The following is a 12091-nucleotide window of genomic DNA, read 5'->3' on the forward strand; positions in this document are numbered from 1 at the left end:
CAAATGTGTATTGTGATGAGGCAGTATTATTTTGCTTCTGCAGAACACACAAGGATGTGTGCATCAGCTGCCGCCTAATCTGGACCAGAAGAAATTGCTGGAGAAACAGAAATACCAGCTCACTATAAAACAGAGGAATGAAAACTTAATAGTCTCCATAGGTCAGCTGAATCAACACAACACAGAAGGAATTAAGTCTTTTATCCTCCTACCACTACGGAAAATAAAACCACCACATTAAAGAGCAAAGAGAACTGTGAAATACAAAAGTAACAACATGATATTTCTAGCAAGTTCTGTATCTACTGGCTTAAATTTCATGTTATGACATGTTAACAATCAAAATTATCAATATGATCAGAGCAAGAAACATATCAAGCTGTAGCGCCAACACTTGCACATATTCCTATCTGGTCATTCGCAATTATGCTAACAGGTACACGTCAACACTTATTACATTATTTGGTTCTCCTCTGCTCAAAAGAGGGGTTAGATGGGGCTGGAGGACATTGTAGATTATCTTTCTTTAAGTTTCAAATTGTAGAACTGAGCTTGAATACACAAGGCAACCCTTACCTTCTGGACGGTACTGAGCTACGATAGTTACAGCTTGGCCTGCGTTCTTCAGAGCTGCTGCTGCCTGTTCATGGGTGGCTGCTTTGAGATCTACTCCGTTCACCTACAAATAATACCAAAAAGCTCTTCATCAAAATAAATGCTTATCATCACAGAACAGACTCACAAAAATAAAAATTAACTGGACACAAACTAGTTTTCATTTCTTCTTTTTTAAGACCTTTTTCTTTCTTTTTAAGGAGACACAGAGGATGTTACTTTCTGTGATGGTTCACCTCACTTTTCTGCAACAGGGCTTCAGGGACCTCCTTAGCCAAAGTGTGCCTACAGACCATTGTGTTTAACATCCAGCAACAGACCACACCCTGCATGAAATGGTCTAGCCTTGTTTTCAATGAAGCAGATTGAAAAACAGTGTCAGAAAAAAACAAAGCAGAAATGTGTGTATCATGTTTTAGATAAAAAGCATTTTTCATAGTTCAAACTAAAATAAAGATACACTTTAACATCAGCATTTTAATAACAGCAGAACCCACATTATTTTTTCCTCTTAAATAACTACCAAATTACAATGTAATGGTGCAAAGAAATGATGCAACATAAATTAATTCATTTCCCAAAGAAATATACAAAATCTTTATGACCTTCAAGAACTAATACAGAAAAAGCCCTTAGACAGGTACGAGATGGATCTATTTAAGACTAATGGGAAGTTTAGCAGTTACTCCAGGAAGTAAAGCACTCAATTTTAGACACTACTGACAAGTGTCTCCATCTCATTAGAAGGCTTATTTCTGAAGCCTGCATTCTGTCTATTTAGACACACACACACCCCCTCAGCTACCAGACTAAGATAAGTTAATGACTTCAGTGAAAAAAAAAAAGTCTCTGAGATAGGAAAAGTGCTATTTTAATCAGGATACAGATGAGAAACTGAGGCAGACTAAAGTCCTCAGAGATACTTTGGAAGTATATTGTCATTTGTTCCATTGTCTCAAGTTTATCTCAGTTAATGATATTCTTTGCACATAAATCATATGAACTGGTATTAATATCCAGGGAGGGGAAAGCTTTTGTTTTTGTTTAAATAAAAGAAGCAAGAAATCCTACAGAAATTATACGATCTCCTTTCCTAAGCTCTCCACTCAGGTCAGCTGGCCCTCCTGCAAGGATGAAAGAGACGAAGATTCCTTCTCCATCTTCTCCTCCAACAATGTTGAAACCAAGACCTGTTGATCCTCTATGCAGGACGACCTTCCTAGGCTCCCTGGATGAAAGAAAGGAATATGAAATCTTTATCACTAGTCCTAAGTAAAAGTAAAATAAACAATTAGAAAAGCTAAGTTTTCCAAGAGAAGTAGTGTTGAAAATTTAGGTAACAAAAGTTACACATTTCTTTAGGCAACAGTGTCACATGCCCTTCCCACCCCCTCCCCGGTCCTCCCCCCCAAAGCTTAGACTTTCAAATAAGAGCTTCTACTATTTGCATGCTTTCAATTCCCCTTCCAAAGGCAACACAAAACCTCCTCCTTGTCGTTAGGTTATAAGTATGTATGTATTCTAAATTCCTATTATACAACAATCCTTTTCAGCACTAAATGTCATTACTTATCACTCTCCGTATCGTCCAAGCCTCAACATAGCCCACAGTCTTATTCTATCTAATGGTAACAGCAAGCAACAAAATACTATTTTCCCTTTCTGAAACTTAAAGAACAAATAATAATGTAAACACCAATAATGAAAAATATGTCCTTATGGCTTTAATTTCACTCCAGTTGGTCAAACAATAAATATAGCAAAGAACAATTAAAGAATTATGAACAAGAAAAAAATCAGAATTTATGGCAGTCTCAAATATATTAGCAATTTATTTGCAGTAACTGCAATTGAAAAAGTTAACTCTAAATCAAGTTGTTGAATTCTTTCTATAGGATCCCCTCCTAGCTTGGATGAGGAAAGAAGAGATATTGATCAAGCTAAGATAAGGCCAGACAACTTCTAATGCAGAAACACTCCTTCCAGAAATCTACTAATCTGCTACTTGACTCAGTACAAGGAAAGCATAAATAATTTCAGAAACAGACACTTATAATAAAGCAGAGTAACTGTGCACTGCATTTGAAAAATCACTAGAGAGCACTAAAGAACAATTAACGGACATTCTTAAGTATTTGGAGACATTACTTATTAATTCATACGATAAACTAAGAAGCTGCATTTTTCCAAAATGAACAAAAAACCATCGTGTAGTTCGATCTTTAAAAGAAATCACTCCGTTTTTGCACTAGCTCTTAAATCAACTTAGTGTCAAATTCTCAAATCTCACCCCCTATCAACTGTTATATTCATCTTTTCAGAGTACTGTTGTATTACAAATAAATGACATTTTAAAAACCTATGTATCTTGCTCTGATCACACTAATCCATTAACAGAAATGCTGCAGTTAGAGAACACAGATACACAGTATCTTTTAAAATATTATTCAAAATTTCTAAACCTCTCTTTGGGATGAAGGGAGCGGAAGATGGGTAGGTAATTTAAAGAAAATCACCTAAAACCTCCTCTGAATAGCCCTTGCATTTCAGAAGAAATCTAAAAACCTCCTTTTAGAGTAATTTTAAAAGGAAAGCTACAAAACTGTAAGTTCAGCATTATCAGCAGGACAGAATCACTTTGCCTTATACGTCCATCTAACCCTAAGTTAAAAATAATGACTTAGACACATCCGAGAGTCTCCTACATTCCAGTACGCAAAAAATTTGTTCTCCAACTTATTATACGCCTTATGTTTCAATACTGGGTAGACCCTGCCTCAAAAACTGAGTGACATTATCCACATGAGATGACAGTGTGACACAGAATTCAGCAACAACATACTGAAAATGCAGAGTAACATCCTTGTACTTGCAGAACAGATGGGTAACAAAATTACAAGACCTTCCTTTTATCAGTGATGATGAACAAAAGATTAATGTAATCTACTGAATCAGTGAGGGAATGAATGGTCTGTTAACGGGAAAGGATTAAGAGCTCTCTAGCCTTTCTGGATTTACTAATCCATCAAAAGAAACCCTTGCCTGTGAAAATAGAAAAAAAAAAAAAAAGAAAAAAGAGATTGCTGTCTTTAAAATAAGAAATAATCTCTAGTCTGCTCATACCACAATCCAGTCAACTCCTGGAGCACTTTGAGATGGCATTTTGATTTTAATACTATTCCTGGACTGATAAATCATGTATGTGCACATATACATGTGTGTATATATATATATAAAAAAATATACCTAGTTTTCTCCTTACACCAATGTTTACAAATGTTAAGACTTTAGTGACTTGCATTTATTTCTTGAAATAAATTATACTATTCACTAGTATTTTGCCCACAGACACATCTTGTTAGCTTCCCTGGTTAACTAATTTGACACGTAGCTTTGGTTATTCATTACCTGGTAATCTCATCATCTCCAAGCATTCCCTTGGGAATTGGTGAGTAGCGCCCTGGTGATGCTGGGGGCAAGGATTGTCCCAGGTAGGCAGACGGAGCGATATGGTTATCCACTGGCTGAGAATAAGCTTCGAAGAGGGAAGAAAAATAATAATAATAATAAAAAAATCATTAAGGCAATGAGAAAAAAAGATGGAGGAACTGAAACAAAGTATTATAAGGAGTGACCTCTTCTAAAACCAAAATGTAACAGTTCAAATGCTACATTATAAATACCAAAGTTCTAAAACACTATGTCATATCTACACATTACACAATCCCCTCCCACTTTAAGTCAGTGAGCTAATTTTTCAGTTTGATTGTGTCTCAGAAAAACCTTTTTTAGAAACAGACACTGTGGAAAGCTGAAACCCGTGAGGACAGTCTGGAGATTTATGTGGTTTTAAAGTTGTTTTTAACCTGACCAAAGTCAATTAAGAACTTCAGCTTCTAAAATCACCATGTTGGAGCAACAGTGAAAAATATATTTTCCTGTTGCACTTCTTCAAAACCGTCAAGCTGCCTACCTCTTTCTTTTCAATGCTTTAATGCAGTGTCTTAGCATCTCCAGGATACTCCAGGCCATCCTGATCAACAGGACTGAACAGGGAGGGATGTTACATTTCTTAGACATGGAACAAAACCCTCTTTAAGAGCACAGCTGCTGGTAGGGATGCTAGTATGTGCTCAGCCAACAGCACACATCAGGAAACAAACACAGGATTATTCCACCTCCTACTCTTCACAGTAAGAGGCATTAATTTATCAAGAGGAATAAACAAGCTAGGGCAAAAAAGTTTCAACGGTACTGCAAGGGTCAGTTGCCTTACCAATGAACCACAGGTTCATTGATTAAAACTAGAAAGGAGTATTAAAAGGATTTAGTCTAACCATCTTGCATAACAGACCGTGAATCCTGTGCACAAAGTGCAGATGTTTTACATGAACCACAACACACACACTAGAATAATGTAACATCTTAATTATTTCAATTTATGGAAAATATCCTACAATTCCAGGACAGTTGTTCCAATAAATAATTAAAAGGTTGCATTATATTTCCAAGTTAGGCACATCAATTTTAAATGTCCATTCACCAGGTGTAGTCATACCCACTGTCTCCTATTTCGAAGCATATTCTACAACTGAAAAAATCTTTTTCCTCGTGTAGGCGCTTCAAGTTTTGAGGCTTAAACATGGATGGTGGGGACACTTCACGAGTTCAACATTATTAAAGCTGCCAGACTCTTATTTGCTTGCTGTATCTGATGTGATGCCTGACCATTGAGGATTTACACTAAAAACAAAGCTTTTCAACTGCATAGACATGACAAATTGCAGAAGCGACCTGTATATTCTCCTTTTTTTGTTTTAATTTTTAAAACCATTGGCAGAACATTTGGTTCACGTACAAACTTCTTCAAGAGTATTTTTATGTGACAGGTTTACTAAATTGCCAGCTTTGAAATCGCCCAATCTGCGTTGGATTGATTCTGTATTATTCTAGATTCCTAGTAAACCTGTATGCAGTAAATTCTATACATGGAGTATGCATCACACCAACATTGTCTTACCATGATCAAAGGTCTAACGAAGAGGTACCGAGCCAGACAGTGAACTACGCATAGTACCTTAGTGCCTGGCACATAACACCCGGTATCATATCTGATTACCCAGATTGCTTCTTATTCTTTAAAGCTTTGTCACAGTATTAGAATTCTTTCAGTTTTCTAAAAGTGTGTTTCAGTAAGCATTAAAAACCACTATTAACAGCTTAGGTAGTTTAGAAGCACTGTCTGATAAAGCAATTAAGCGTGTTATTCAGACACACCAGCCCTCAGTGAGTTGCATGCTCCGGTCTGGGACTGTGCGGAACTTTTGGAAACTGCAACTCTGGATTCACAAATGGCTTCAGCAAAAAAATCAGCATCTGAGTACAAGAGGTAGCCTGTCTCCTTCTACGACACAGACAAAAGGAAGCTTCCTCAAGTTAGCTTCATGAGGTCTCCAGCAAAGAGAACACTGCTTTTGCTAAAACCAAGTGGTCAACAAAAGCATTCATATTTGAGAATTCCCGAATAATTAGTTGTTACAGACACATTACTCCTAAAGCCATTTTTTAGAACAGCTGTCACACATGTACATTGCACCTTCATCCTTCTGCTCCCTGCAAGGATTCGAAGACTAGAGATCCCACTAAATTCTTTCTGGCTGCCCCTGGCACGATATGTAGCTTCTATGCACTGGTAACACACTTGGAGAGTTTACTGTCAATTTCGAAACTTGGTTTTTAGCCACACTGGAGTTTTGGCAACAGATTTTCACGATTACCAAACCACACAGCAACATTTACTTTTCAATGGAAAATAATACAGGTATTTTAAGACAAAAGTGTATACCCTTTGTTTAAAGCAAATGATACTTTAAAAAATTACTACTGTACATAAATACAGTTATTTTGGTTTTCCCTCAGAAAATTTCACAACTAAAGCACAAAGAAAGTGGAATGTAGACTTTATGATCGCTTTTCCAATTAGTGGTAAATGGCTTTTGATTAAAAAGCCCTAAACAACTGTAGCATAGTATAGCAGCTCTGTACATTCTGTTCATGCACTAACTCTTCTCATTTCACAAAATAAATTCACAATTGCTTCTAACAAGTCAGTGGCAGCTATAAAGATGCATATTTTATAGGAAGCAATTAGATTTTTCATAACAAATTCTGTATTGGCTTACAGTGCTTTTCATTTGATTGTTTTTAAGGTTGCTAAGGCTTTTAACTGCGTCTTGTTCAGAAGCCATTGCTACCATATAATACTGTCACATACTCTTGTATTTGAGATTTTGTATCCTTTCACCATGTAACTAAAACTCAGCTATCAAACAATATAACAGTTTATTATTTCAGATCTGTGGACTGTTCCACATCATCACTGGGTACATCATTTATAAGGTCCCTTTTCAAGGCTGCTACTCTCAGCGCTATGGAAACCAACCTACAAGGCATAAAAAGGCTCTATGGAGTTCCTGCAAAAAAAACGTGTCTGCGCCTTTCCTTAAACTGCTTTAGCTGGAGATTATACCTAAAGAATATTCATGATGAACATGACAGAAAAAAAAAGGCAAGCCATCATTTTCTGAATTCTAATTCAAGTCTAAATTTCTGTTGCCAAGTAAATATTATTACTGATGTAATTGATAAAGGAACTGTGCTTTGGATGAAGAAAAAGTTACATGCATAAATGAACTTGCTTTGACAGGAAAAGTTGAAGACTCTGAAGGAGAAACTCCATTTCCAAATCCACCCCCTTTGACATAACACAGTTCCACACAGAAAGAGAATGGATGATTTCCTATTATTTCCTTATTATCTGCAAACTGAGGACACCAATCATAAGTACATCTCTAAAATGGGACATAAAATTAAAACTTTATTGTAATTTACTGCTATTATATATTTCTCTCTTCCTATATTTATGCCATTTAAGGAACGATAAGGCATTTCTGTCTCTAGTGAGAAAACTGATTATTCCCTACCTTGCAGTATTTTATTTCTCAATGCAGAGTGGAAACACTGTAGCAATGCACACACACACACACAAAGGAAAATACTTTAAAATTGACTAGGAGTCAAAAAAACATCATTAATAAAGTCTTCAGAGGAGGCATGTAGAGGAAGCAAGTCCCCTGTCTCAAAAACTCTGGAGACACTTTTCTGACTCTGATATTCTACAATATGTACAGGTAACACTGGTGTTTTTAAATAGCAAGTTCTAGCCCTTTTTAGTAATATTTCAACTGAATAACTTTAAAAGCATTTATACCAACAAATTACTGGACATTTGTTCCAGGAACCATTTAATGACCAACACTTACATATAGATTACTGAGGCAGCATACATCCCCTACTGACACATGACCTACTACAGAAGACTAATAGCTATGATTATCAAACACACAAATCAGTTTAGCTCACAATGGTGCTAGCCAGCTGGGTGGCATCGGTCCACAGGACCATCCCGCCTACAGGGCTGCTGTTCTTCTACATACAATGAACCTTAGGTTTTGTGTTGAATTTCTGTTTGCTCTACTGGAATTTCTCATCTCTCAGTGTCTCAGAGACCGGACACCCCAGAGGAGAACAGTACTCAAATGGCAACATGTTCAGAAAGAACAATCTTTCATAACTGCATTCTTCTTGAGTCAGAAAATGGAGATCGCTGTAAAGTAACTGTCTAAACTAACAATCCACACCTCAAGGGTTAAAAGAAAAATGTCTCACAAGTGATAGAAACAGGCAGAGCAATCAACTGTTCCAGTCTGTCAAGGGCTGTGGTCAAGCTTTCATTGCTCATAGGACCAGTCTCTAGAGCTACAGTGCATAACTATGAGCTATTTTTTCCACACATTCATTCCCTCCTAAATGCTCTGCTTTCAGACAGCTCCAACTCTTCTTTACCAAGATTTCCAACATTAATTTCCCCCATGGGCAGCCAGAAGCCGATCACTCACTCTGATAAATATCAAATGACGGAGGCCAACTTTCAGCCTTAGGTGCACAAAGAATTATGTTGGCAGGATCTGTACTCTTCTCAATAAATACTGCCATAAATCAGAATCTCAGAAACCTCTTGATCAAATGTCCTTTGATACAAACACACTAACCCCAAAGAAATATCAAATTATTTAATTATCTATACGGATGCTAACTTAACTTTGCCACATCTTTTGCGCCACCAGACCATCTGACAAGACCTTACTATTGTGTGGCTGGTACTCTTACTACAGGAGTTCTAAAAGAAAACAGATTTTGCAGAAAACCTAGGTACTGAAATTTGTGAACCTGGTTCTCAAACAGTATTTCAGTATCCTTAGCTCTGCATTTTAAATCCCTATCACCAGGGAAAGTGAGACAGCCCTACACAACTAAGCTAGACCAGTTCCAGAAAGAAAGTCTTAAAAACAACCAAATTATGAATTTAGTGTTTTTGTGGACTTTTGAATGAACTACCATGTTCATAAAAGTTACTACAATGAGCTATCTACTGCATCTTCTGCAGACAGTACAGATACCAAGCCGATAAGTACTGTGCACTGTGCTTTTAGATGTTTCTAATAAAATGAGCATTTAAAAAAACCACAAACAACACAACACAAATTTAAAAAAAAAAACACCAAGGGAAGTTCTGGGCAGTGCGCAGTCTACATATATACTCAGCCAGTAGACAGGTTTCTATCTTAACATCATTTGTAACAGGCATGTCCACAGGAAGCTTCTGTGTGAATTTAAGAGATTCGGTAGTGAAAGGAATTTTCCTTACAGAAAGTGGAGGCTTCCTAGTTACCAAGTTACTGTACTCCTTTATAAAGAAGCAATAGCCTTTGAGAAGCTTGCTATCTCCCTTTGAAATTTCCGCTGTAAATGTGAAAATATTGAGGAGTCCTGAAAAAGCTTTTGTTCTGGACTGTATTAGAAAAATAGCATCTGGCATCTTAGCCATTTGCAGTTGTTTCTGATAAGTGAAAAATTTAGGAAAAGGCTAAACTGATTTCCTTGAATTAATTCATCAAACACCTAACGCAAGACCTTTGTATCTATTTTGTGTGCAAAATTCAGGCAGTAGATCCAGAGCCTCCATGCCAGCCGCAAGAACAGCTGCACTTTTGATCAACAGAGAAAGACAAACCTATGAAGCCTTGGGTAGGAAAGGCTTTCCTGTTTTAAGGAAAAGAAACAGACTGAAGTTTCATCAAAGGACCCAGCACTTTGCAGAAGACTGTTCTTTGGTTAACTGTTGACTAAAGTCTACAGAAACAGTGTAAAAAAACCAGAGTAACTTCAGACAGAGAACTGAACACTAGAAGTGCAACTAAATGAAAAGAAAACCAGAAAATCTACTCAGAAGTACAGACACCACTTTAGGCCACAAAACTTGTCAAAGGTCACCAGAGGACAGAAGACAGACAGACACCTGGAATCTGAGAAATCTTGTGTGATTATTTTCCAAAATGCTTCAGCAGGAGAAGAAAGGTTCCCAGAAGACGCTGCTGGAGCTCGAGGGGCATGACAGCTCAGGAGATTGGCTTTTCACTTCTCAGTAGAGAGAAGTGCAACCTCACGCAAGGACAGGATACTGGGCTGTGCAGAAATCCACTGTGTCTTTTAAGTCCCACTTACAGGGAGAGCAGCAAAATGGAAGAGAAACTCGGGAGGGAGGACAGTAATGGGACAAAAGAAGGCCTACGTGTGTGGCCAGGTCATTTACTCTCACATCCATTTTCTGGAGGTAAGTCATGTATACTGGGAAATTAAGGACTCTAGGCAAGATGGCAGTGCACTTCCTCTGGAATCCTTGACAGAACCTTCCTGAAGAGCCAACGGACATGGTAAGAAGTTATTCTTGAAGATACCACTGTCTCTTACAGCTCTAAGTTATGATGCAATTAACTTCAGTGAACTGAGTCTCCAGCTCATCCACCATTTGAAAGAAACTAATTCACTGCATGAGAAGAGGGCCAACTGCATGCCCCTATGCATACTGAATATTACTTTAAAAGTACATATTGACACAGATAACATGAATATAAAAACAAAATAAGCACGCAAAGGAGAACACCAATCTGTAGGTGAAATACGACTGCTGCTTTAACGAAGACTCTCAGCAGTCTGATCTCACCTATCTAAAACTGAACTACAGTACTGAGAATCAGCTGCGCTGAGTTTGGCATCTCTGTTCTTGAGTCTACAGACAGTCTTTTTAATAGCAAAGTGTCATTTAATTAACAGTACCAAAGCACATAAAAATTTAAAACTAGAATCTACATTTATATGTAATGGTTGCCTAGTAAAGAAGCAGGTTTTTCAAATCCTACTACAGGTTCCTTCCTCCAGTCACACAAATTGAAAAGTTTCAGTTCAGTTTTCCTAGCCAAAGAGATAGCCAGTCCTCTAAATTGCTATAGTGCTTTGTTCTTTTCCATTAAAGCCTTATATCAAGTTGGTTCTTAATTATCAGGGGCACTGAACAAGAGTTAATAAGTATGACTTCTGCCAATATCAGGGTATCATTGAATTATTAGAATTAGGCAAATTATGAGGAACCAGCTCCTTCTCTACCTTCCTCTCCTCAAACTTTCTTGAGGTTTTGCCTTTCCCCCACAACAGATTCATAAAGTAATTACCCCAACGATTGAGTCAAGATACAGTAGTAATAGATAAGACACTTTTATGTTTGTCGCATCACTATCCGTAGCTGTGTAATTGTATTACTGCAACACTACCAGGAACACTACGAACAAATCAGGTTATCTCTGTTCCAGAAAATCTGAATTCAAGGTGAAACATATGAAGGCATCAGTTATGATGGAGAGAGAAAAAGAAGTCTGCTTTCCAAAGAAATAGTGGGAAAGGTTGAATTATTGGACAAACTAGATAACATAAGGGAAAATGGCTGCTCTCTAACCATATATATGAGTATAAAACCAGGGATGAGAAAGTGAAGGCTGAAAATTAGTTTAATGTCAAAGAACAGAGCTTTCAAGAACATCCTTCTAATAAGACAGTGAAGATATAAAACCTAATTAGCTCCAAATTGTAATTCAGTAAGCTTATGAATAGAATTAATGATAACAGAGCTATTCCCAATAAATGATGGGCTTATAAAGTACTTCAGTCCTTTGTTGTGCTGCATTTTTGTTGTTGTTCTTTACATACTGTTTCAGATTACATTAGTGGCTTTTTAGTCTAAAAGTGCTCCTTTTTTCATACGAAGTAGTATCTGAGCAGATCAGTGCTACCTATCAATTACTTGTATCTAACTGCAGGAAGAAAAAAACCCACAAACCCTAAAATAACTCTCCCCCAGAACCATTTTATGTGACAAGATGGGTAAAACTGGTCATCCAGAAAACCCATCTATTCAGTCTTGGAAAGATACAGTTATACCATTCTCATCCCTTCCTCCAAACACTACATGGTAATATCCATTTTTGAGGAAACAGTATATTAAATTCAAATTTCTCTTCATGTT

General features: G+C 37.1%; 1 protein-coding gene across 15 annotated transcripts in view; it reads right to left on the reverse strand.

The window, feature by feature from the left end:
• Positions 1–12091, reverse strand: part of DLG1 (discs large MAGUK scaffold protein 1) — a 162005-nt gene that overhangs the window by 37941 nt on the left and 111973 nt on the right. For all 15 annotated transcript variants that reach the window (XM_054207240.1, XM_054207241.1, XM_054207237.1 and 12 more), the window contains 3 exons: positions 4024–4150; positions 1687–1843; positions 577–679 (listed from right to left, as the gene is read on the reverse strand). In XM_054207240.1, coding sequence (XP_054063215.1) covers positions 577–679; positions 1687–1843; positions 4024–4150 — 387 coding nt within the window. The remainder of the gene's footprint in view (positions 1–576; positions 680–1686; positions 1844–4023; positions 4151–12091) is intronic.

Source organism: Rissa tridactyla, chromosome 6, assembly GCF_028500815.1.
Source record: "Rissa tridactyla isolate bRisTri1 chromosome 6, bRisTri1.patW.cur.20221130, whole genome shotgun sequence".
NCBI classification, from domain to species: Eukaryota; Metazoa; Chordata; class Aves; order Charadriiformes; family Laridae; genus Rissa; species Rissa tridactyla.